This window comes from Ambystoma mexicanum, chromosome 1p (genome assembly GCF_040938575.1).
Source record: "Ambystoma mexicanum isolate Mex_15411 chromosome 1p, UKY_AmexF1_1, whole genome shotgun sequence".
Taxonomy (NCBI): Eukaryota; Metazoa; Chordata; class Amphibia; order Caudata; family Ambystomatidae; genus Ambystoma; species Ambystoma mexicanum.
The window spans coordinates 214,036,703-214,064,364 of record NC_090921.1 but is presented as its reverse complement, the minus strand read 5'-3'; the positions used below and the strand labels follow the sequence as shown (position 1 = coordinate 214,064,364).

Here is a 27,662-nt window from a genome sequence, read left to right as displayed (position 1 = left end):
TGTTTCTAGAACAGTGCCTGAGAAAAAGAATTCCAAGGCCCTGAAGAATGCCTGTGGAGTCTCAGGTCAACACACATTAGGTGTCGCCTACTCCAAAGAGGGACACTTTTCCCTCCATGGATAGCACACAAGTCGAACACCCACCTCAGTCTGGGGCTGATTCGCTCTTCCTACTGCAGCAATGACACCTGTTGTTGCAATGCTTGGAGGTGGGAGGGAGATGGTATGAAGAGCCAAAACAGAATCATAAGAAGTAGTGGAATCATAAGAAGGCACGCTCACAAGACAGTCTAAGGTTTTGGACATAGCTTCTTAAGAGATCAGGTGGACAAGGAAGGGACTGTAGCTCCTCCTAACTTCCACAGGTTGTGCTTCTAACAGGGAGGCATTTGGAGTCCCACCATCAGATAGTGGGGCATAGTTCTGGCCAAGTATAGGGCTCAGTGGGACAATGTATCCACCACCTGGATCTGGGTCCGACCTCATTGGTCTAGCTTTGTTTTCTGTTTGTCATCTCTACTCTTCACCCTGGAGGTCAACAAGAGGAGTGTCTACAGTGGTGTGTGAAAGACATCAGTTTATAGCACGAAGAAACAATCTTGGGGAATCCGTGGTTGATTCCAATTCACATGTTATGTGATAGTGTATAAAATAGATGACTCATCCTTATGTGTGACTAACACACAAAAGGATCCCAATAGTTGATGGCCAGGTGTTGTACGGTTGTATGAGGCACTGTCGATGGACTGCACTGAATCTTAAAAAATGAGATCCTTCGTGTGTGTCTATGTGGTTAAGCGGAGTCTTCTCTGAAACACTTAGGATGCGTTGCACACTTGAGGCTTGCCAGATGATATAATCCCAGGGCTCTTATTCTTTCTTAAGAATCTAGAAGCAGATTTGGGGTTTTGGGCTTGTGACGAATTGCAGGAATTCCTCCCTTCTCCCCAAGGGGTGCTCCCCATGAGGCAAGGGAGGTGACCCCACTCCATAACACCTCCCCTAGGGGTTGAGGCAAGTGGGACCTCACTGTGAGAGACTCCCCCATTGGGGGCAAGGACTCCCGTTCCTATGAGGAACTCCCTAAAGCACACCCCAAGAATAACTCTTTGAATAGACCGTACAATGATTGGTATGATGAAAACATCAATATGTGTTACTGCCATCAGGAAACTGTAAGTTGTCCTTTAAAGGAGAAAACCCAAATAACTGTGACAAAGAAAATAATAAGGAGGCAAGGAGAGAAGCCACCTGATGCAGAGAGAGAGACGTACACCTGTCCCACAGCTATGTCATAGACCAGGGGTTCCCAACCTTTTGTGGCCAATGAGCAAGTTATCTGTATGAAATGAAAAGGTGAGCAACAGCTGAACCTCGATGTAAAATATCGGCGTTCAGGTGTTAGCAAATCGATTGTTAATCAAATTACAATCCAACTGAAGTTAATATCACAAAAAAGGCACGTTAATGTGCAACAATAAACAATGTTCGCATTGGTGTTGGGCGTTCTCCCCTAAAAGAGCTCTGTTTATTTGGAGACAGATTGTACATGTCTATAGACCTGAAGCTACAACTAACACTTGCTTTAAACACATCTTTACGTGGAGGCTAGTGTGCTTTCCTCTCTCCAGTCTCTTCCTGCTCCCCTCAAGATCTTTATCTCTTTGGATGTTTTGAGATAGAATGATGGTGAATTTGTATTCAGAAGATTGAGTAACATTTTTGTCAAAATCTAGTAGGATTTAAATACTTCTTTATAGGTATTTTGTAAGATGTCCCCCCAAACAGTTAAAAAAACCAATATCAAATAATTGTGTGGTTTTAAACACATAAGCATAGAAGTATTTGGCAGAATTTATAATCGCAGGCGAAAAACCACTTCAAATAAATGCTCATAAGTGACAGAGTGTAGCGAGGGAGCCTGAACCACTCTAGAGGGGTTCGTGGGGTTCTCCCCAAGACAACATTTTTAAAGAATGTGTTAAAATGGTACATTTTACAGCACTGTTACGCTCACCTGACTCCCACAGAGGCGCTGGCCTGGTTCGCGCTGCTGTGACCTCTTCTAAGGTGATGCGCAGGGTTCGGAAGACGGACTGGACCGGGCCCCCAAATCTGGCTTGCCTGGCTCGCAGAAGTATCCTTCTGTAGGCAAAAATAGGGCATTAACTGTCTGCGGGGTAATGCAATCGGCCTCCCACTTTCCCCTCTCACCCTCCTCGAAACCCTTCTGTGATTTCTCGTAGCATCTCACCTTAGGGTCTGGAAGGACAAGCTCTCCATCCTGCTTCTGATGCAGGGGCGCGTTGGTATCCAGTTACTTCACTGGATTTTTGGATTGGTGAGAACCAAACTTGCTTGGCTTCCAGGTAAGTTTTTTGATAAGAGGTTCCCCTTGTGTCCATGCATTAATGTACTAATGCTAGTGTCTTTTTCCCCATAGGAGCCGGGGTACGGAATGCCGGGGAACAGGCACCGACCCGAGATGAGAGGTGAAATCCTTGTAGAAATCAGGTAAGTCTTTAATGAGCGTTTTTTGGTAATGTCTTTTCATTCGCTCATTAACGCTGATGTCTCTTTTTCCCCTTAGGGGCTGGGGTCCGGAAATGCCAGGATGCGGCGCGGACCCGAAATGAAGAGGGAATGAATCAACAGGTAAGTCTTAATATGGAGATTTAACTTTCCTTATTCCCTTCTCTCCCTCACCTTTTGTTCTGGTCTTTTTCTCCCTAGGCACTGGGGCGTGACTGCGAATCCGGATGATCGCTGCTGAACATGGAGGCGCCCTGTAAAGGTGAGTGGAATGCGGCGCTGCAGCGATCGACGCGATGAGCTTTTTAATTAAAGTCTTCCTTTTCAGGATTGTCAGCGAGATGTCTCCGGGATGCGGATTTAGCAGGTAAGGACTTTTCCTTCTTCTGTTCTCTTCTTCTCTTCCTTTGCAGGTGATCCAGGATGCTGGCAGGCGTGGCAGAAGTCAGGATGCAGGAGCAGACACGGTGAGCGTCCAGCTGCTAGATGCAGAACAACGCGAAGCACGTGTGGCTGTTCGGGTGGGGTTTAAATAGCCTTGGAAGAAGTTCCAGGTATGTATCCTTCCTCCAATCAGGTATGTATCCTTCCCCGACCACGCCCGGATGGTAAATTAGTCCCACAGGTAAAGTAGTTCCTTTCAGGCCTCAAGGAGGCCGGGATCCTGCAGCATGGTCTGCATCAGGTAAGTGCACCCAAGCACTCCCATAATGAGCCTGGTGCCTATGGCGCCAGGACTGATGTCTTTTATGAGCCTGGTGCCATAGGCGCCAGGACACTGTCCACAGGGCCCCTATATGGGGTTGCTGGGTCCTTCCTTAGGGACTGGATGTCCGCTTTCGGGGACGCAGGGCTTGAACCGGCTCCCCCGGAGCGGGCATCATGACAGCACTCCCCCCAAGGCCCCTCCCAAGGTTGTTCCCTCCGGGGGTTTTGGTTTGTCTGGGAAGTGTCGGTGGAATTTCCTGACTAATCGAGGTGCATGCACATGGTCGCTGGGTTCCCACGACCTCTCCTGAGGTCCTTACCCCTTCCAATCAATTAGGTAGAACAGTTTTGACCTAAACATTTTTGAGTCTAAAATGTTCTTCACTTCGAATTCGGGCTCCCCATCTATTAGAATAGGTTCTGGAGGTTTGAGTAGTCGGATTCCGGTACCACTGGTTTCAGAAGTGACACATGAAAAACAGGGTGAATTCGCATACTAGCTGGTAAATCAAGTTTAACAGCCACTGGATTAATTATTGCCGTAATAGAATAAGGTCCCAGATATTTTGGGTTAAAAGTTCGAGGCCCTTTGAGTGGTAAATGTCTGGTAGCTAACCACACTTGACCCCCAATCTGATACGGAGGTGCTTCACTCCGATGTAGATCAGCATTCTCCTTGTATTTTCTCTTGGCTTGTTGTAAATGCGTAGTTGCCTCTTTGAAGGCTTGGGCAATTGTAGAATGCAGATGTTCTACTGCAGGCATTCCGAGGTTCTGAGGTGAGTCAAGGTTTGAGGTTCGAGGGTGATGCCCAAACAAAGTATAAAAAGGACTGTGGCCAGTTCCAGAGTGTACCGAATTATTATATGCGTATTCGGCTATCCAAAGAATGTCTTTCCAGTTGCTTTCAGATTGCTGTAACATACACCATAAGTACTGTTCAAGGGTCTGATTTGTCCTCTCAGTTAGACCATCGGTCTGGGGGTGGTGACTGGTCGATAATCTTACGTCGATCTGCGCCATTTGACAACATTTGCGCCAGAAGTGGGAAATGAATTGGCTTCCCCGGTCAGAGATTAGTATAGATGGGAATCCATGTAGCCGAACAATATTTTCGAGGAATTCTTTGGGTAGGACAGAAGCTAAAGGTAAACCTTTCAAAGGAATAAAGTGGGCCATTTTGGAAATCAAATCCACAATTACCCGAATAGTATTGTACCCCGAACAAGGAGGCAGGTCCGTAATAAAATCCATTGATAGGCTGTGCCAGGGTGCTGGTGGTATGTCTAGAGGTTGAAGGAGACCGGCTGGTCTTTTCTTTTGACTTTTATTTTGGGCGCAAACACCACAGGACATTACAAAAGATTTAACATCTTTTCGCCAAGAGGGCCACCAAAATTGTCGTTTCACCTTTTCCTCTGTCTTGGCAATACCGGGGTGTCCCTCTATTAATGTATCATGATAACTGGAAATAACTAGTTCGTGTAATTCCTTATGTGGCAGGAATAAGCGTCCTTGGAAATAAGGTAAACCATTATCTATGGTAAAGTCTGATCCCTTTTGTATCCATTCCTGTAAGGTTGTAGGGTCCAGGAGTTGTTTCACTCTGGCTTGAATGTCTTCAAGCATCTGTAACGTAATCATGCCTAGAATCCTCTGTTCGGGAATTATTGGTACTGGTTCTGAGTTTGTATCAGATTCTCCCATTCCAATTCGGGATAAGGCGTCTGCTTTGCCATTCTTGCAGCCAGGTCGATAGGTAATCACAAAATCAAATTCAGCGAAAAACAAAGCCCATCGGAGCTGCCGTGATGACTGAGCCTTGGCGGTTTTCAAATACTGTAAATTCCGGTGATCAGTGATCACTGTGATGGTATGTCGAGCGCCAAGCAGATAATGCCGCCAGGCTTTAAAAGCGGACTTAATGGCTAACAGTTCTTTGTCCGTGATTGCATAATTAACCTCGGGTGCCGAGAATTTTCTGGACCAAAATGCTACGGGATGCAGTTGGTTGGTTTCGGGATCTCTTTGGGACAGGACAGCTCCCATGGCTAGGCTGGATGCGTCAGTCTCAACGACATAAGGGAGATCTGGACGCGGGTGTTTCAATATAGGTGCGGAGGTAAACTTAGCTTTTAAATCCTGAAAGGCCTGCTCGGCTTCTTCAGACCATTCCAAACGTTTATTTTTCCTCAAGAGTGCAGTAATGGGTTGTACCACGCGTGAAAATTCCGGGATAAACCTGCGATAGAAATTGGCAAAGCCGAGCATGCTTTGAACCCCTTTTACAGAGCTAGGTGATGGCCATTTGAGGATGGCATCCACTTTTCTTGAGTCCATTCGGACTCCTTTGGGTGTCAGGATGAAACCTAGAAACTCGACTTCTGTGGTATAGAAAACACATTGCTCCAATTTAGCAAATAGTTTGTGTTGGCGCAGTTTTTCAAGTACGGCCCTGACGTGTTTTCTGTGATCAGATTCCGAAGAGGAGTACACCAGAATGTCATCGATATATACGACAACACAAACATCGATGAGTTCCCGAAGGACATCATTCATGAAGTATTGGAAGGCAGCCGGCACGTTACACAATTCGAAAGGCATCACCTGGTACTCGAATAATCCGTATTTAGTACGGAAGGCAGTTTTCCATTCGTCGCCTTCTTTAACTCGTACCAGATGATAAGCCCCCCGGAGATCTAACTTGGTGTATATGCAAGCGTCCTTCACCTGGTCAAGGAGTTCAGGGATCAGAGGCAGAGGATAACGGTTTTTAACCGTTATCTGGTTCAATGCGCGGTAATCGATACAAGTTCTAAGGTCGCCTTCTTTTTTGGGCATGAAGAACAAAGCCGAGGATGCCGGGGACTTTGACGGGCGAATAAAACCATTAGCTAGGTATTGATCCAAATATTGTCTCAAATGCAGATTCTCAGGTTCGGTAAGGGCATAAATCCTGCTACAAGGGGGTTGTGCACCGGGCACCAGATCGATTTGGCAATCGTACGATCTGTGAGGAGGTAACGTGTTGGCCTGTTCCTTTTGGAAGACGTCCTGAAAGTCTTGGTATTCCGGAGGTAGTTCCATGGAGGCAGAGGTTACAGATGCTAGATTAATTTTCAGGTTTTCTGGGTAGCAGGTTTGTGTACAATCCGGGAAGGTTATTCTCTTAGCTCGCCAATCAATTTGAGGATTATGAGTCTCTAACCAAGGGATTCCAAGAATAACCTGAAACTGTGGAGCCTTGATTACATCAAACACAACACCCTCCCGATGGCCGTCGGGACCAATAAGAGTCACCTCAGTAGTCGAATGTGTTACCGGTCCAGAGGCAATTTCAGTTCCATCGACTGTGGTGATGACATCTTTGCTGGTTTTAGGACGGAGAGGGAGGTTAATCCTAGAGACCAATTCACGATCCACATAGTTTCCAATAGCCCCACTATCGATGTATGCCTTTATTGGGTGCAACCGCTTAGGCTGTTCTGGATCTACGAGAACCATTGGCACAATGAAATGCGAGGTCTGAGAGTTAGTTTTCAAGCTCGGCAAGCGGACCCCTACACTTGTCGGGCGGAGTCGTTTCCCAAAACAGAGTCTTCATGGTTTTTATCAGCGGCTCCTACCGCCTTTCGGGGCGGTTTTGCCAGGCAATCTCGTAGAAAGTGTCCAGAATTCCCACAATAAAGACATAATTTTAACTGCCGCCTCCTTTCACGTTCCTTTTGAGTTAAGGGTCCTTTAACCCCTCCAATTTGCATAGGCTCAGAGACATCAACTCCCTTGGGATTAGCATGGGTCTTGACCAACACCCGGGCCTCAAACCTGGACCGATCTGCTTTTCTGTTTTGAAGTCTGTGATCCAATTGGACCACTAAGTCTATATACTCTGTGCATTCTTGGGGCGGATTTACAACTTGGGCCAAGACATCTTTAAGTTCTCTGCAAAGGCCTCGATAAAACAACGTGACTCTTTGATCCTCTGTCCATCCCGTTTCCACAATTAGTCTATTAAAGGTTGCAATATAGGATAGGAGGTCCTGATTGCCCTGTCGCAGGGTTAGAAGTTCGTCATCCAGAGCCTGCCCCTGAGAGTGTCGAGCAAATAACCTTGCCATGCTTGCTTGAAACCTTTGAAAATCACAGAGAATCGGGTCATCTTGAGTAACCAGTGGAACTGACCAATCGGCAGCGCAGCTGCTGAGATATGACAATAGAAAGGCTACCTTGGTCTGATCATTAGGGAAGTGTCCAGGTCTGCATAGGAAGTGCAAACGACACTGATTAATGAATACGGCGAATCGTTTGGGGTCCCCAGCAAAGCGTTCGGGTGGGGCCAGCGGCATGTTTCCAGGTAGATTAATCTGCACAGGGTTACTGGAAACCACAGGAGCGGGGTTCCCTCTGGAACCGGGTAGAGGAGTTTGCCCAGCTTGACCTTGCAAAAGCTGTCTGGCCAGGTCATCAGTTCTTTCCTTTGATATTATTAATTCCCTCCTGAGGGCATTAGTCTCTTGACGAGCGGCATGTACTTCGGCCCGTAATTCCCCCAGTAATTGGGCCAACTGATCAGTCTCAGAACTTTCCATAGCGCCTGGGTGGGAATTTGTAGGAAGGCTTCGCGTTCTGTTACGCTCACCTGACTCCCACAGAGGCGCTGGCCTGGTTCGCGCTGCTGTGACCTCTTCTAAGGTGATGCGCAGGGTTTGGAAGACGGACTGGACTGGGCCCCCAAATCTGGCTTGCCTGGCTCGCAGAAGTATCCTTCTGTAGGCGAAAATAGGGGATTAACTGTCTGCGGGGTAATGCAATCGGCCTCCCACTTTCCCCTCTCACCTTCCTCGAAACCCTTCTGTGATTTCTCGTAGCGTCTCACCTTAGGGTCTGGAAGGACGAGCTCTCCATCCTGCTTCTGATGCAGGGGCGCGTTGGTATCCAGTTACTTCACTGGATTTTTGGATTGGTGAGAACCAAACTTGCTTGGCTTCCAGGTAAGTTTTTTGATAAGAGGTTCCCCTTGTGTCCATGCATTAATGTACTAATGCTAGTGTCTTTTTCCCCCATAGGGGCCGGGGTACGGAATGCCGGGGAACAGGCACCGACCCGAGATGAGAGGTGAAATCCTTGTAGAAATCAGGTAAGTCTTTAATGAGCCATTTTTGGTAATGTCTTTTCATTCACTCATTAACGCTGATGTCTCTTTTTCCCCTTAGGGGCCGGGGTCCGGAAATGCCAGGATGCGGCGCAGACCCGAAATGAAGAGGGAATGAATCAACAGGTAAGTCTTAACATGGAGATTTAGCTTTCCTTATTCCCTTCTCTCTCTCACCTTTTGTTCTGGTCTTTTTCTCCCTAGGCGCTGGGGCGTGACTGCGAATCCGGATGATCGCTGCTGAACATGGAGGCGCCCTGTAAAGGTGAGTGGAATGCGGCGCTGCAGCGATCGACGCGATGAGCTTTTTAATTAAAGTCTTCCTTTTCAGGATTGTCAGCGAGATGTCTCCAGGATGCGGATTTAGCAGGTAAGGGCTTTTCCTTCTTCTGTTCTCTTCTTCTCTTCCTTTGCAGGTGATCCAGGATGCTGGCAGGCGTGGCAGAAGTCAGGATGCAGGAGCAGACACGGTGAGCGTCCAGCTGCAAGATGCAGAACAACGCGAAGCACGTGTGGCTGTTCGGGTGGGGTTTAAATAGCCTTGGAAGAAGTTCCAGGTATGTATCCTTCCCCGACCACGCCCGGATGGTAAATTAGTCCCACAGGTAAAGTAGTTCCTTTCAGGCATCAAGGAGGCCGGGATCCTGCAGCATGGTCTGCATCAGGTAAGTGCACCCAAGCACTCCCATAATGAGCCTGGCGCCTATGGCGCCAGGACTGATGTCTTTTATGAGCCTGGTGCCATAGGCGCCAGGACACTGTCCACAGGGCCCCTATATGGGGTTGCTGGGTCCTTCCTTGGGGACTGGATGTCCGCTTTCGGGGACGCAGGGCTTGAACCGGCTCCCCGGGAGCGGGCATCATGACAAGCACACTGTCTTTGAAAAATTGGGCAAAATGACACACAGTTTACTTCTCGTTTTTTAGTGTAACACATGAAAAATGTACATTAGATACCAAGCCACTAACCGTGCACAAGAGCATGTTCCAGAACCTTTTTTATGATGCCATTCCCCACAATATATATCAATATTATGTCAGTGTAAAGAAACATTCATGCCTGTGCCCGAACATGTCTGTGCGGGCTGGACCATTTTATGCCTGTATTCATGTAAGAACACTCATGTTGAGTTTGACATAATGCCATAATAAATGCCATGCCAGTATGAAAGCATACTGATACTGGCTGCACCAATGTAGGTATGACCCTTTAAGAAAATCTCTGCATACATAGAGGCTACACATTCACGCTAACAAGTCTACACATTCACAGTGCTTTCTCATTCCCTCACAGATGCACCCAAACACCACACTACAACATCGAAACTGTATTCTCATTCACATGCACTACCATTCATCCATTCAATCATACATGACAACTACATACACACGACAGCCATCTCATTCATATGCAGACTTATTAGACATGTCACACAGACCTTTGGCTTAAGCCTTATCAGATATACACTCATACGTACACACATAGAAAAACATGATTTTTTGGTTGCCCGGGCTGCTAGACACTCCTGCTGTAGGCTACCATGTTGCATGTCTGACAGATGCCTTCCCATTGACAATCGGTACTCTATTCTCTTGATTAATGCTCATCTCACAGCCAGGAAGCAGGAAGCATGGAGAGCTTCGTGGTTTTGACGTGTATGGTGGAGCCAGAGCACACAATTTTTCCACCCCAGGCCAAAGAAAGGTAGGGGTGGTGCAGGAGTGGCCTTGCACACACCTCAACTGCAGCACTCCAGCACGCAAATCCAATGGGCCATGCAAGCCGGGGGAAGCAAAACGCTCCTGGCCGTCCATGACTCATTGAGCAGGTGTGCTGGGATACTGTAGTTTAGTGACACATAATTCAGTCCAGGAGCTCTCCCTCTGAGGGAGGGATCTTGTTTTCACTAAGATTGCTTCTGGCTCACCCATAATGCTTAGCAAGTCAGCACTCTGTTGCCACTTATGAATGAGAACCCCTGCACGAAAGGAAAAGAACATTGGTCAAAAATTAGTATGATTTACATGGTTCATAGTGATAATTTCGAAAACAAAGTTTCGACAAATAAAATGTTCTTAAACAAAGTTTAGAAAAACAAAGCTGTGACAGCCTATATTTAACATGCAAAGTGCATTTCTTTCGAAACTAATCCGTCGACAATAGTCATGGACTGGTTTTCAATTGAAATGCACTTTTACATGTTAAAAGTAGCATTTCAATGCTTTTTTTTGTAACTTTGCAACGTTAGAGGCAGCTGTCCAGTGCTGAAATTACAGCACTGAACAGCTCCTTGTAACGTTTCAAGGTTTTAGTGTATATATGGGGGGTTCCCCCCAGCCACCCCAACTCCCACACCACCCTCCCACCCCCCAACTCTAACCCAAGCCCCAACCCTAACCCATGTCGACGGCACTTTCAAATTTTTTTCAAAGAAATAGTAATTCAAAAGAATGGCATTTCGACAAAAAAAATTCAAAAGTCTGCCATTCGAAACTTGTACATTTGAAAAAATGACATCTCACCGATTTACATACCTCTTTGCAAGGGTTTTTATTGTTCACACTCAAGTGTGTGGAATGTTTGGCAATGGAGCACGTTAACACACACAATGACAGTAACATTAGTCAACACTATGTAGGATTTAAATGCCTGTTAAATGGTCGGCTTGATGTTTCTTACCCAAGGATTCTTTTGAAAATTGTGGAACAAATTGAGAACTTTGATGCTCATAATAGCAGTAAACTTGGCCAAAACCTTGTAGGCTTTAAATACCTCTTTATATGGAGAGGGAGGGTTGAGGGTTATCCTCCCCAAGGATTTATTTTGAAATGTAACAGAAGGAGCTTATCTACTCACATAAAGACAGTAAACTGGGCCAAACTCTCAAAGGGTGGGTGAGTGTTGGTCATGGACATTGACATTCATAAAGAGTAAATGCATATCACTTTAATCAGATTAAGTTTAACTTTCAAATGTTTTTTAAAATAACATAAGGGAGCCTCTACACATGAGTTATTCTGATTGATATTCCTCAACCAGGATCTCCATTGATGTCAGATTGTTCATGAAATACAGAAAATGTTACCTCATGGCGTGATCGTTCCTACTTCACCTATGTTTAGCAACAATGCATTTGTAATTTCAAAGCTAGCATCAGTAAGTGATGGATGTGAAAGTAGCTGCACGTTCAAAAGTACAAAATGGAAAAACCTCTTTCAAAGTCTTTGAAGTAAGTGTCCAGATCTGTGGCATAATACCTATAGTTCCAGTTGTTAACTTTCTCCTGTTTGGAAAGTGATTTTAAATGCTTTTTCGGATATCCTTAAATGCAAGTGTAATTTGAACGCATTAGCAATTTTAGAGCATTCAGAGTTGCTCAACTTGTTCCCCTCTTGCTTCTAAAAACTGAATAATTTCAGGTAGGAGATTCAGAAATGATTGCAGTACTTTACCCCTGCTAAGCCATCGCACCTCTGTATGGAAGGGTAGACAACCATATTGAACATCCGTTTAATCTAGAAGTGATTTGAAAATTCTGTTTTGCAATGACCTTGCATGTATAGAATTGACGATTTTTTAAACTATAGTCATGACATGCTCATAATTGACTACCTTGGAACACAGTGACTGTTCGTGAATAATGCAGTGATAACTTCTGAATTCTACTGCAAAGAGCACCAAAACCAAAATCCCGGCCTATCATGCCTGGTGTGCCATCTGTTGTTATTGCCACAAGTTTCTTTTGTGGCATATTCATGTCTTTTATAAACATTTTGAAAGCTTGATAAATGTCTTCTCCTCTTGTCTTAGCCATTAGTGGAAGAACTGCTAATATGTCCTCTTTCACATTGCTATCTTCAAACACCATTCTAATAAAAAATAGATAGCTGGGCAGTATCTTCTATATCAGTTGATTCATCAAACTGCAAAACTATAAAATCACACTTTTCTAAATCACTCCTAAACTGAAGGTCAAAATCTTCTGACATCACCTCAATTCTGTGAACAACTGTGTTCCTGAGAGCTGGACATCTTTAATAGCATAGCTTCTTTTACTATTTCACCATCTTCAAATGGTTTCTTCTTTTTTGCAAGAATATGGGCCACTTTCAGTGATGCCACAGTTCTTGCTTTTGAATGAGAAACTGTTTTCTTAAAAATTCATTGCTGAGCGCTCAATGCTGTTTTAAGCTCTTTAAGTCGCGCTCGCCTTAGACTACCCAACCAACAGTAATCTATGTCATTTGACTTATGAACTTTGATAAAATCTTCCAAATTGCATTTCTTCCCAACTGAAACACTTGCTTGTCAAATTAAACATATAGCTTTCACTTTGAAACTTGTGAAGAACTATTGTTCTTCCCATTCATCCCAAAAAGTATATGTTCTTGATTTCTTCAGTGGTGGGGAGGTAGACATAGAAGCATTTTGTTTCACCAGTCTACACCTGAAAAGAATAGAATTTGAAGTTCTGAGTCACCTCAGCTGTGTAAATAACTGGAAAAAAAAAGACTGATTGCCACCGACTACATTCTTCACACCCACCCGACCCCCACATTTATTATGGCCCCTCTTGCTTATATATGTGGCTCTATCTTTTATCTTTCATGAAATATTTTGCCTTGTTGGTTACTACTGCCGGCCCACCTATAACAGTCATCACCATCACTATCCTATCGCAACACAGATGTTTTCCCACTGATCAACTCTTGTGTATTCCCTTCTTCTCAGCAGTGCTGACATATGAAGTACATCGAGGCTCCCAATAATAGCAGAGAAGCACTGCACAAGACCACTTAGGTATTATTCTACACTACTGAGTAGTGTTATATTTCAGCATGGTTCCTGAACGACTCAAGGAGCACACACAAATAAAAAAGATAATAACAATGAAATAGTTGTTTGATTATTTTATCTTTCAGAGAGTTTGGGTGGCAATCAACACTAATTGTTTCCCTGGTATAGATGTGAAAGCTGTTGAGCACACAATGGGAGCTTGTGGCACCTATGGGTTCCCTATGCCTCCTTGGGTGCTCATTATCCCACTTGACCACTGTTGGGAGTTGTTAATAGCTCAGGCCAGAAACAACTACCTTTAGGTGGTAAGTGCCAACCTTGACTGTCCTATGTCACATGCCCTACCTCGGCCATCCTTAAGTGAACCCTTACGTGCCCTAGGCCACTCCAGAATTTCTAGGACTGTAATAAGGTAGTCATGGGCTGTGGAGATCCTAGGTTACAAATTAACCTTATTTTATCATGTTACCTAAATCTTGGGTCAGAAATCCATTATTTTCTTCAGAAACACTCCATAGTTGGTGTCCAGTACAATATTGGTGTGTGTATGTGTGGGAACTAAGAGGTTTTTGTGTGATCTGTAGGGTTCTGTCAGAATGTGGTATGGGAAATGTCGGCCTGTGATATGGATACTTTTTCAGTCCTGGACACAGCCCTAACCTTGTCTCATGTGAACAGGGTGTAATCCACCCAGTCTTTTTTTTTTCTTTGCATTCTGGTATTTGCAGCGTTTCCATTTTTATTTTTTAAAGGGGTGTGTGTGTGTGTGTGTGTGTGTGTGTGTGTGTGTGTGTGTGTATATATATAACAGAATTGTATCTTTATGCTGAAAATTAAAAAAAAGGAACTTTTTAATTAAATCCCGGCTTCACCACTTAACTAAAATGTGTGATCCTAGACACATCTGTTTATCTCTCTGTGCATTAGCTGCCAACATTAGAAGTGATTACATACACACTGTCTGCTACTCAAAGGAAGCATCAGTCATGATATTGCTCAATTTTTTGTAATATTAGTAATAATAGTGGCCATTCCTACATTGCATATCATCGAATTTAGTTTTTGGCTTACTCAGAGCAATTTCTTATAATGTAACTTCCCCTGACCATTCCAAGTATCACTTAAGTCACTCTCTCTGAAGTCAATTTTTGTGATGTCAATAGTTACTCAAATTAAGGGGCCTGCTCATCTTTTGCTTCACAAGGCCATGTTAATCCTAGAACAGTCCCTGTTTAGCAGTATGCTTGCCTTATACACTCTTGTGTAATATCCATCATTCACACTTGTTTCTCATCTCCTTTTTCTCCCTCCACCAATCTCCCTGTGCACCTAGCTGTCCCCTGCCTGTTTTTACTTCTGTACACTCCTGCTTCCCCTACTACACCCCTCAGAAAGTATTATCTCCTGCACCACTCTTCTCTGCACAATACTGTCTCTTTGCATTATCCCTTTCTCCACTATAAACTATTGTTCCTTCTGTAACCCTCTCTTCTGCATTATGTCCTACCCCTCACCTGTGTTCCAGTGCTCTCCTCTGCAACCTTCTCTTATGCAAAATCCTTGTGTATCTGTTGCACCCCTTTTTCTCCATTGTAAACTCTACTGAATCCTTCTCTACCCTACGTCCCCTTGCATCCCTCTCTTCTACCCCCAGCATGCCTACTACATAGCGAAAACCCTGCTGCCTGCAACCTATTTCCCAATCTCAAGGAACATGGCAAAATCATTCAGTATCCGTTCTATTTAGATCCATGAATCCAGCTCTATCCCAATCTCCTTACACAACCCTGTGACCTCTCGGCAAAGCAACACAAGCTGATATTTTAAACATTCATCCCATGAAAGAGGATAGGACAATAGTGGAACGAGAGGTAAAATCCTAGCACACTACAGCTTCTGTCACTGGTTACTTACATGTGTCTTAGTGCATAATAGTTCTACCCACTACACAATGATCATGAGAATTATTGCCTCAGCGCAGTTTGTGTAGCATTATGTGCCCTTATACATTTTGGACGCCAGGCCATGCACGTTATGCCATGAAGTGCTGAATAATTAAAAACTCCTGAAAATGTTCTGTTTGTATGAGCTGATAAAAAAGATTTTTGGTGGCAAGAGAGCGACAAAAGAAAGGAAACCTGTCAGCTGTATCATGCACATTGAAGTGCCATGTACAGATGTACATGTAGCTTTACAATGTGTATTATTTCCTTTTAGCATAATTTTCACCTGTAGTAACAATGGTTTGTCACATTTTCTGTTATATGTCTGGGGAATGGCTTTTACGATCAATTTGTTTTAGCAATGAAAACTGAAGGGGGAACACAGGGATCTATAAAAGCAGCCATGAAATTCTTGTACTCTTTCGTTCACACTTTTTATTTCTCTTGCCAGCATGTACGCACACAACAGTGCTTTCTCTTGAACCTTAAGCACACACTTCTCACACTTTCAAATAGCACTCGAACACTTGTTCAATCACATCTCGTCGCTCACACAGCCTTGTTAACATGGACACTGGCAGCCACTTGCTCGCACACCCTTTCACTCTGAATAAAGTAAACAAACGCATGTTAAAAAAAATGAAATCATTAAAGACTCGACCTACCTGACCTTGTTGTATAGAAGCCACATAGCAAGATAAATGCGAATTTCAGCCTCGGAGGCTGACAGCAGTCCTAATGCAGATGATATGCTGAGATACAGGGCTGGGTACTGCAGCGTACAGGAATTACAGCGGCACATTAATTTATGAGCAGCTCCACTGTTCTTTCAAGTGAAACTGGTGGTGAAACTTCAAGTGGGGAAGCACGTTTGACCTGTGGTTCACGCCTACGCAGTAAATCTGTTAGACACCTGCGCAATCCAGGCCGTTATTGAAGAGCTGGCGAGCAACATGAAATGGGGCTGCGAGCAACATGTTGCTCGCGAGCTACAGGTTGGGGATCCCTGTCATAGACAAAAGGGGAGGAGATTGGTGAGGAGAGTTAACCCGCGAGTTACAAACGTGTTGGAGATCCAATGCAGAGTGAATCCAAATTCCAAATATGGAACCACAATTATTTGTATTCATTCACCTTTTCTAGAATATTTACTTTAGTACCTAACAACCTTGTGCCTACATTAACTTATTGGTGCACGTGCCAATGTTTGCCCACTTTTGGCTTTATCTACGCATCAACAAACCTGCATTTTTCAATTACATTCCGATTGGAATTATAGTACATTTAAATGACATCATATACTGTGAAGCGTGTTTACAGAAGTGTTGGGGTTTGTTGGTGTTCCAGCTATACTGTGCTCTGCGCCTTGAAAATGTTCCTGTTTTTCACCTCTTTTGGTGTCGCAGGTGTGTGAGAAAAGAGAAAGAAAGAGGTTCAAACCCCTGCCTCTTGTAAGAACATGAAATAAGGATTTTTCTCACACTCTAAAAAAACAGCGCCACACAAAATGGTGGAGTGTGTAATTTCCAAGTTTTAGTCGTGCAATATCCACATTATCACCAAAGTAACAGAAACAAAGGAAAAAACAAAATGCCTTCTTGGATAACACGTGTTTCAACACTGCATGTGTCTTTGTCAAATCAGGGCCAGTTGTGAACTAAATATGATTCCAGATGAATTTGGATTTGCAATGTTTAAATCTATGGGCTGAATCCCACCTTGAAAGATTAAGACTTGTCTCCTTGCATCGGCTGCCATGCATACTCTTACTCTTAAAGTTCTTTGTTTGTAAAACAATAACCTTTAACCACATCCATGTTCACTATCCTTAATTACCTATCTAAATACATCCTATCACAATCTTACAATTTGTCACATATACTAATGTATTGTTATTCTTAAAACAAAACATGTGTGTGTCATCTTCTTCCATTTAAGCCCCACTTCCTGTAATCATTTGCTTTAACCTAACTGTACGGCTTAGATAATTTCACAGCCATTGTGAGACTCGAGAGGTTGGTCGAGCTTTGAGGTAACCCATTATCCCATTGTCTCTTTGTATTTCACCTTGTCTGCAACTCCCACCCCAACAGAATACAATCTCCCCTTGATCTTCTTCTTCTGCTCATGCATATATGTATATCGTTCTCAATGTGCCTTTCCCTCTTTTCCACACTCTTTCTTCTTCCGTATCTTCCGTTTTACTCATCTTTAGTTTGGCGTTAGTGGACCGTCTGTGTCCTGTCGCCTTTTTCTTTTCCTTTGAGCTGTTTTCACAGTCGGTCTCCCAGGTTTCATTGATGCTTAGACCAGGAGTCTATTGTTTTTTTTTCTTTTCACAAGAAGTTCAATTTTACTAGAGTGTCTCTCTTCCAAAAAGTTCATTGTTCAATGAGTCCAAAAGAGGGGACGTTTCAGCATGGGAACGCAGGGTTTGGGGAGTCTTTTTCAGACACAATTCAGCATCGGGCTTTCACTGGGTTTCTCAACGACCTCCCTCTTTCCTCACGCGGTTCAGCGTTAATTTCCCAAGGCATACAGGTCCCTCGACGCATACCTGTAATATAAAACGGAATTAGTTTCTTTTGTAAACATGTCTCTTCTATTTAACACATTTCCTACCAACCCATTTCCTTAAAACCTCCCTTCTCCACATTGGCTCTCATACCCTACTTCCTAAAAAAATCGCAAGACATTCCCTCTTGTTGGACACCCCTGCCTCCTAGACACAGTTACAAAACATTTTCATTTAAATTTTGCCCTTTTGTGGGTCATTCTCACATTACAACCAAAAATACCCCCCATTCCTAGCTCTGTGTCAGCCGGCTACAACTGGAATTTGTTTTCAATAACATACACACTGTCCTTCATGGGACACATTTTTCCCTTTCCAGGTGCCACATGCAACCCTAAGGAGACAAAAACAATTAAAGAAAGACGTCTTCTTCTTTTCTGCTCTTCTAGGCACGTCCGTAGTAGATGACAGAAACGTCCTTGGGGATCGCCGTCGTCTGTAGAAAGTCAAAATTAGGGACAAAAGTCATTTGGGCACTGGCAAGGGGTCAGGTTTTCTTCCCAACTTCAACCCTTTCCTCCTTCTCTGCTATCAAAATGCTTTCTGGATCATTCTCCCCTATTCGTTGGTGCACTATTTTCCAACCACCCTGCAGGATACTTAGTTTAGGCTTGGTTCTTTTCTCAGCTTAGCAGCACATGCTTCCTGGTTAGCAGTCATTCTTGCTGGTTAGCTGCACATGCTTCCTCAGCTCAGCAGCCATTCTTCCTTTTCACTTCTTGTCGTTGGTTGGAACATGGCCTTTGCTTGTGTTTTGTGTTTGTCCTATGGATACAAAACCAGGGGCGTTTCGCTGCACACCGTCCCTGCCTAACTTAATCTAGCCTACCCCTGTTTTCCAAGTCTATGGCACCAATTCTTACTACGTGCCTCCAATTTTTATCATACCCAACAATGTTTGCCTCTTCTAATGATTGCCTACCCCTAACACAACAATCTTTTTTGACATTATGAACACGAAAATAATTACTCACCTTCAATTTTACTTCTGTTTTGTTTGGTTGTCTGAAGTGGCCATGTTGTCATCTATTTTCTACTCTTTCCACACCTGATTATACCTCTCTTGGGAAAAACAGTTAACACTTGAAGACATTGTGTCTCTTACTACCTTTTTCCTGTTTATTCACCTGGATCCTCTTACCTTTAGTGCTGATCAGCTTTGTGTGTCCACACCCTTTTAGTGTGAACTAGTACTTACCTTTTTCTTTTTCTCCCTAATTTTAAGGTCATGCAGACATTTCTTGTGCTTCCATGCAAAATGTCCATAACTTTTATCTGTGAAATAAATTAAAATCGTTACAGGCACTCAAAAGTAGTTTTTTACTTACCTCTCTATATTTTCTTAAAATGGCTTTCATGAGTTTCCTTTGTTTAATTGACCCAATTTTTGTTAGCCATACTCCTTTTTTTTGTCTTCATGGTCTCTGATGCTTTGATTGCGCTATGCCCCTTTTGCTATTGGCCAGGAGTGCTATTTGTTTTTCAATTTTTTGATTTTGTAGCCGTTCTCTGCTTTTGGGTTTATCCCCTATCCTTTATTCATTTGCCCAATTGTTCCCTTTCTCAATTTTTCTTTTATGCATTTTTTATTCAAGATAACTAATCATTTTCAACTTTTCCATATTTATTTATTTATTTATTTTCCTGATCCTGTGTAACAAAGGCCCAAATTCTCCCTAACGTGTTTTAATCCTTTATTCTAATCATCTGTTATTTACTACTTGCGTCTTCATTGTTCCTATTGATTTCTAATTTGTCCAGGGATAGTTCCTTATTCCTACTACTCCGGGTGAAATCCTCAGTGTCATAGCGCTGGGTGCTCTCTGGACGCTTAAGTTCAATATCATAATCAAATTCTTTGTGCTTCCTCGCCTCTTCTCTGACCTTATCTACTTCCTTTTCCCTTTCATTTCTACGTTCATCTGCCCTTCGAACTTCCTCCTATTTTCGTCTCCTTATCCTTTTTTCACGTACCCTTTGCTTTTCTTCTAACCTTTGCTGTTTCTGTCTGTCTTGTTCATAGGCTGCTCTCTGTTTGTGATTGAGCTGCTTTTCTTGCTCTTCGCGATATAGCTGCTCTCGCCTCAGCCTTTCTTTTCTTCTTATCCTTTCGTCCCTTAACTCCTTCTCTTTCTCCTTTCTCTGTGCCTCATCTAACCTCTCTTTAGGTCTCACTTCATTACTTCCTTTTCCATTGAGTTTTAATATTTGTCCTCCCATCCATTCATCTTTTGTAATGCTATCTCATCAGTTCTGTCTTCACTTCCTTTCTACTTCTTTCCCTCTCTCCTTATCGAGAGATGCACTTGTCTGTGCCTGATCCCTTCCTTCATCATCGCACCATCGCGTCTCCCGTTGCCCCTCGGGACTAGGGATGTGAGATTCTTGTCCTTATCCTTCCCTTGATTTTTGTCACTACTGTATGTAGGTGACTCATAAGCGGGGTTGCTGTACCCTGTGGCTGCTTTAAGCACCCTTAATGGGTAGAGTCCTTCAGGCTTACTTCCCTCGGTTCCTGTTTCAGGCGGGGCAGGTGTTGCGGGAGGCGTCTCATCACCCTCAGTGCATACATTTAGTATCCAAGCTGCTGCAGGCTCTTCCTCCTTTCCTTGTTCTTATATTTTTCACAATTTGAGAACAGCACATCGTTTTCTAACTTCTTGCTTGTATATGTGGCATGCAAGTAAGTCGTCATGTGTTGTAAAACGGCTTTAGATAAAGACCCATTTTGTGGCCACGGCAAAAACATCATGTGGGCAGAACTTTTAACCCACTCAGTGCTATATTTCTTAAGCTTGGGTGCGTGTTTCAGCAGTTGCTTGCATAAGTGTGCTAATGGAGTAATGTCTTCCATGCTTAAATCTGTTTCTGTTCCTCCTATACAACACTTTTTAATGCTTTCATGTAATTTTAGCACTGCCAACAATATGAGCGAGCACCAAACACCGCAAGCTCCAATCCAAATTTCTGCCAAAAACTTTTATATCGCCAACTTGCTCAAAAACATCAATTCATGTGCAATTCCCTCTTGACTACAGAATTGCGTAAAAAATACGTCTTAGTTTCAAACAATAAAAGACAAAATTCCTTACATGTGACATACAACAGGACACGTACAACAGACACTTGACAGACTAGACAGACACCAGCTGGACACAAATATCTCTGTCTTCTAATTTTTACCCCGAAATGGCGTTTATACGAACCCCTTTGACAACGTCTTTAAACGTGGTCGCACCTAGTCGTTCCCTATTATGTGGGACTCTGAGTTCACGTTTCTTCTGACCGCTATATTAAAGCGCAAGAACAAAGCGTATCCTCTCTCTCCCCAGGTGTCCGCCCTGGAATTCTTTTATACCTCAGGTGTCCATCCTGGAATCCCTTTACACCTCAGGTGTCCACCCTGGAATCCTCTCTCTTCTCGGGTGTCCACCCCAGTAACCTCTGTTTTCTCTTATCACTTTTTGAGTCAGTATCCCCTTATATACTCTATGATGTTGTTTTAACCTAAATCTTTTTATCTGAACCATTACTGTCCTTCATGATTCTTATTTCATTCAGTTTGCTTCTTAATCATTTGCCATATTTCCCTATGTTATGGCTGCCTCTAATTTCCTGGAGGACATCTCGCTCTACCTCTCGTTCGCAAATGTTCATAAATATTTGCGGCCTGCGTCTGGATTTCTAACATTTTTCATTATTTCTCCACCAGGTCATACCGCTGGCTATATAAAGGATTTCATTATTTTGGCTGCCAAAATAATTAAATCCTTTAATTTTCGCCCAAACAATCTCATGCCTTCAAAATTGTGCTTGTGTCTAACTAGGGCATGTCCTGAATAAACAAACATGCTTTCCTTGGTAACCTAAACACTGTCATCATGCCTTCATGCTGTGTCATTCAAACCTTTCTTCGTCAGTCTGAATCCTATAATTCCAGAATCTCAACTGATCATCTCAAATCACAGAGGGTTTTTTCCTATTTAAAAATGTTCTCCACTCTGGCCGTCAAGGCCTCACAAATTGTAAAATACCACCCCAGGTATAAAACCATTCAAATTGTCCTATCACTCACGGTGGGGCTCCTGAAAAAGGCCTTTAGGAGCACCCCAAAACCCCCTTCAATACAATTGTGCTATCCTTGAAATTCCCCAAAAGGCAGGTCACAGGATCCAGTAACCCCCTTCAACTTCAGGGGGAATTCTAAGTAAAAGAATAATAGAAAACATGAATGGTATTGGACCATTCGGCTACAAGACGATGCCTGCTTCTGCGCACACGTTAGTTTAAAAAACACATATAAAATCACTTGCTTCTCATCTCATGAAGTTCATCAATACCTCCTTTAATACCAACACTATTTCTGTAGCTGTAAAATAACCCTTGTTCATGTCATGCCAGGTTACATGCTACAGTCTGTTTTGTTGCACCTTGTTGTGTATGGCTTGGCTTTGCAGAAGGAATGTTGTGATGTCATGTGGAGTGTTTATGCCTGAATGATGGAATGCATGGGTGAATGTTCTAACCTGGTCAGTTGTTCAGCCAGAGGCCTGGGTGATGGGCTGCCAGTGTTTTATTGTCCTATATATAACTTATATGTAACCTGATTGACTGCTTGCAATGATACCAATGAAGCTGGTAATAAATCTAGCAAGTCAACCTAAGAAGGCTGGGAGCTGCTTCACTACAATGGCGACAAGCTGGTCTTTTAAAAGAAGAATCTACGCATGAAACAGATGTAAAGCTGGTGCCCTGCTGCGGGGGGTGCAGGAAGGAAGAAGAGGACCACACTGCCCCCAAATGAAGTAAGGCCCATCACCCAGGGTGGCAAGGTACTGCAGGGCTGAAAAATGGAAGCCAACTCTTAAATTGAAGAAAGGGGAGTTGTTTCCATCAGCAGGAGAGAGAGGCATAGCTGGGTCCCATGAGCAGGAGAGGGAACAACGGATTGGTTATTAGCCGGATTATTATGATCCAGGGACATCTTTATGGAGTCATCTTCCCAGTTTTGGGGTGCCAATTAATGGAAGATGCATAGTGCTTGGATACTGGGCATGAATTGCATGGCAGGTGAAGCGAATCTCATGTGCAGTAGAGAGGAGTCTGATGGTCTGGAGAATAACTGCTGTGGTTATGTGCACTAAAAACTACTGCTGCGGTTATGTGCACTGAAGTCTAACATCATAGCTGGGCTTATGTGCATGTCATTACTGCACTTACAACTACGGGAAACTGCCCCATCTGTACATTGGAGAGTTCAAGCTGGGTCCCATAAGGGAAGACAGTGGTACATAAAAGGTCTCGTGGTCAAAGGATTGGAGTGGTTGGACAAACCTGCAATGAGTACTAATGCAGGGGATCCGAATACGTAATGGAGGTTGGTAAAAGCTGCGCAGTTTGGCAACATTATGGACACATCTGCATGATGGAGGTGTTTGGACATGGTACGGCGTGGGACAGATCCATGGAGCCTGGATTTGGGTAAAACTACGTATGCTTTAAGCTATGGAGCTATGGACTTGGGTAAAATGGTTGAAGTTGCTTGCACTATGGATTGAAGGAAAATGTACTATGTGGAGCATCCTAGTGCGTATTTTGCTTATGTGCTTATCTGTGTTTCATTTACTTTGATGCACATAGATGGATTGCAGGCTGGTATCTGGTGTTTTGTTTTTAAGTATGGATGGGTATGGTTTGGATGTGATGAGTGTGTTTTAGATTTAACACTCTTGAGGATTTGCAGTTTAGGGTTGCAGCAAGCAACATGGACTTTTAGTATGGAGTAAAGTGTATATGGTATGGTCCAAAACTAGTATGGAAGTCAGGGTTTTCCTGAATGTTTAGTTTTTAACTTCTTTCAGAATTTTCAGCATTTACATTGTCCCATGACAACATGGGGCCTCATTACACGGTAGGCGGAGAACCAATGCGCTATTAGCGCCATGGTTCATGCCGGTAAAATACCGGCACCGCCTTGGTGGAAAGGGGAATTACCGCCCCATTCCAAGGTTGGCGGGGCGGTAATTCCCCCTTCCACCATTGCCCTTCCCCATTCCCATTTTTGCCCCATAGGGCATAATGGGAATGGGGAAGGCGCTAATTACGGTACCGCAAATTGCGGTACCGTAATTAGCTCCCTGGGTCTCTTTGCGGGTTGGTTTTTAATGCCTGCAAAAAGCAGGTGTTAAATACCCCAACCCGCAAAGGGACCTCGTAGTAAGGTGGTAAGGATTTGCCGGTACCGGTAAAATACCGGTACCGGTAAACCCTTACCGCCTACCGTGTAATGAGGCCCATGGACTTTTATTTGGCAACATGGACTTTTAGGATTGGATTTGGGTCGGGTTCATGACATCTAATGCTTTAGAGACTATATGTAACTTTTTGAGGATTTTCAGCATTTAGGTCGCTAAATTGCGACATGGACCTTTAGGTGTGGATTTGGTTTGGACTTCATGATATATAGTGTTTTAAGAAATGCATCAATTCAAATGTATAGAACAATGCAATGTGAACTGCATATTGTGTTATGTGATGTATGGTTTACAGTATGGAACATCTGTATAGGTCCGGGCAGTTTAGTCATTTTGGGGGTAGTGCCTTCAATTATCACTTGTATGGGTGTTGATATGGTGTCTGGCGATTGAGGGGGTAGCGCCTCCCATGTTTTTAGTTTTGGGTGAAGCTTATATGAAATTTATAAGTATGGTTGCTGATGGTGTGAGTGCCAGGTCAGCATGTCTTACCTCTCAATGTGGTTGCTGGGGGTAGCGCCTTCAGCCTAACATTCAGTATGGATGTGGTTGGGTATGCCACAAGGGTATTTGAGAGGTAGTGCCACGTGGCATGGTATCTGGGGGTAGCGCCTCCAGTTTGGTATGGGCGTGATTGTGATGAGTCACGCATGGTTAAACAGTGTACGTGTGTTTCTGGTGGTCGCGCCACCAGTTATGTCAGGGCATGACTATAATGAGGTTATGCATGGTTATCTCTCGTACGGCTGTGAGAGGTGGTAGCGCCACCAATTGTTGGGGTGTGACTGAGGTCAGTCATGCAAGGTGATTGGTTTGTTATCTGGGTGGTAGCGCCTCCAGCAGGTGTAGGGGTATGTGAGTACGGGTGGTAGCGCCCCCGGCTTCGGTATGGGCATGTCTGTGGTATTAGGCATTGCATGGTCAAACATTACCCCGACTGTGTGGTTTATTTACCACAAATATTTTTTTTTCTTTCTCTGTGCACATGCAGCTGTTTTTAGCTGTACTGTGTGCACTTCCATGACACTTTTCACCCTCATCAGGGTCTGGACAGTGAGATTATTTGTTGGACCTGGTGTGCCTGGCCAGTGCATCGGGTATGAGGTGAGTGATAGAGTGTCAGAGCACACGTTGTGTGCCAGCCCTGATGATGTGAGTCGGTGTGAATGGTTTATGTTGGTGTGTGTGGAGATGTGTTGTGTAATGTCTTGCGCTGTTGTCGGAAGAGGGGAGATGTGTTGTGTAACGCTTTGCTGTGTGTGATGTGCAATTTAAAGGGAGGAGATGTGTTGTGTATGGCTTGGCTTTGCAGAAGGAATGTTGTGAGGTCATGTGGAGTGTTTATGCCTGAGTGATGGAATGCATGGGTGAATGTTCTAACCTGGTCAGTTGTTCAGCCAGAGGACTGGGTGATGGGCTGCCAGTGTTTTATTGTCCTATATGTAACTTATATGTAACCTGATTGGCTGCTTGCAATGATACCAATGAATCTGGTAATAAATCTAGCAAGTCAACCTAAGAAGGCTGGGAGCTGCTTCACTACAATCCTGACCAAAAAGAAGTCACCCTGTCACTCTACTATAAGTCCCATTAACCAAAAAGCTAATGCCAGAGGGCTAAGCTTCCCCGTCTTGTTCCCAAATCATGGAATGCTTTCTCTAGCGAACTTAGCGCAGAACCATCCCTCCTCATCATTTTTTTTTCCCCCAAACCTTCAAACTACTTTGTTTAACTACCTATGTCGTGTCCCCCTGTTGCCACATTAATCTCTATGCTGTGTGTTTACTCAATTTTCTACTCTAACCAATGTGAGCCAAATATGCAACTCATCCATTGTAACTACAATATGTATCTACCCTGTACTATAGGCGCAGCTCGGCACATAGCCACTTTTGTCTGTCCTTTTCATTATAATCTGTAAGCCTCTTCTTTGTAACAGTACCACAATGCCTAAGGGCTTATGTGTGCTCCATGAATTTTAATAAACAAATAATTAAAGTTTTTTTTTCTTCACGCATTCAGCCCTTTCTTTTCTACTAGGAATCGCTCATTCCTTGCCAAACTACAGTAGGCACCAGAGACAAGGCTTCCTGATCTAAAGTAAGTTTCCATTTTTCACCAGGCTTAAATAGCACACGCCAGGGGATTTTATTGCATGCTGCTGAGGCTCTAAACCTATTGCCTGTCTGTTTTGACAAGTACATTCTGCCTTGATCAATTAATCATGTAATGCATCCTGTTTTCACTGTGGAATACATAGTTTGTGTAGCACATTTTTCGTAGCGTTCTTTCCTTCCTGTGGGAATATTGCTGATCACGTGCAATAGCCAACGTCGAGATCCATATTCATCCACGATGGTTCAGAAGTTAGCTCAGTGTGTTAAGCACTCATTGCAAAGATATGTGTTCATATGAAAGATTAGAAGGGCACATTCCAGCAAGGCTGGCTGAACCGTCCCTATGTCTGAAGTTTATAAACATACCTGCATATTTACTTGGGTTTGCAGCACACGTGGTGCTATTAACAGCACTGTTCCTTCACCAGATAAGGGTTGCTATAAAACTATAATGACATTTGTATGGTGAAGGTCTAGAAATTAGTTTGTTCCAATGGGCCATTCTTAAACCCTAAGCAATCCCTTCCAAAGAGGTAAATAAGTATGCAAGTTCAATACTGTGCAGCCAAAGTGTCCATGCTTGTATCCTGGCTCTGCCAGCAGACGATAGAGTGATCCTGGTCAAATCATATAGAAACCCTTGCATTACTGTGCTGTCTTCTGTGAGGTTTGCCTACTTACATGCTGGTGGCATTGTTTAGCTCATTAATTGGTATTTCTTTTCATGTAGGCCATTTGAGTGGCAAACGCCATTGTTTTGGAACTATTTAAAGCTTAAAAGTACGAAAGACGTACATAGATTAAATCTTTTACTTCACATTGAATGGTATTTGGTATTTCCCTTGATGATGGAGAGAATTACGCTAGAATCATTCCCACTTTGTGTAACACCCTTCTGTAATATTTTGGTTTTTAAAAATTGTCAGGTTTGAAATGTGATTTGCGTACTTTGCAAGTCAGTTTTTATAAATTAGATTGTTTTAGTACATGTTAAGAGCTGGAAAAGAAAGTGTTCAAATGCAGGAATTGCATAGTTGGCACAAATCCCAGATTCACCCCTTAAGCACTGTGTGATCCTGGACATCTCATTTAATCTTTTATTGCCTAACATCTCAGAATTGCCAGTCCCTAAACCTTTCAAAACCATCAGCCCTTCAAGGTGATTTTCTTCTCAGGGTATGTTCTTCATAAAATCATCACTCATAGTTTCACTGGCTATAAGGTTGCTTCCACTATGATAGTGAGCATTGATATACTGCACACCACAGGCACTTGTTCCCTTGATTTCTAATGGCAACACTATTTGAAAACCATGTCCCACTCCTGCTCTCAGTCTGTCTGGATAGAGACACCTTCCTGTTAGCTTCTAATCTGCATTCACTACCTATGCTAAGCTATGTGCAGCTTTCTCCTTCCTTACGGTCTACTCTATCCATGCTTGAGCACTTTTGCCTTCTCTGAGGCAGCTAATGTGAGTTTTCTGCCTATTCTGGGTTACATGTACCTTTTTACATACAGTCCTACATTAATACTACAGGCTGCTTACCTTCCCGGATGCTATTGATAAAAGTATCTTGTTTCTA

General features: G+C 43.5%; 1 protein-coding gene across 3 annotated transcripts in view; it reads left to right on the top strand.

Moving 5' to 3' along the window:
* The window catches only part of LOC138567878 (micronuclear linker histone polyprotein-like), a 141,992-nt gene that overhangs the window by 32,830 nt on the left and 81,500 nt on the right, over positions 1–27,662 (top strand). Inside the window, exon 2 of one of the 3 annotated variants that reach the window (XM_069646375.1) lies at positions 25,985–26,062. The exons of the other annotated variants lie outside the window; for them this stretch is intronic. Coding sequence (XP_069502476.1) covers position 26,062 — 1 coding nt within the window. The 5' untranslated portion in view covers positions 25,985–26,061. The remainder of the gene's footprint in view (positions 1–25,984; positions 26,063–27,662) is intronic. 3 annotated transcript variants of the gene reach the window in all.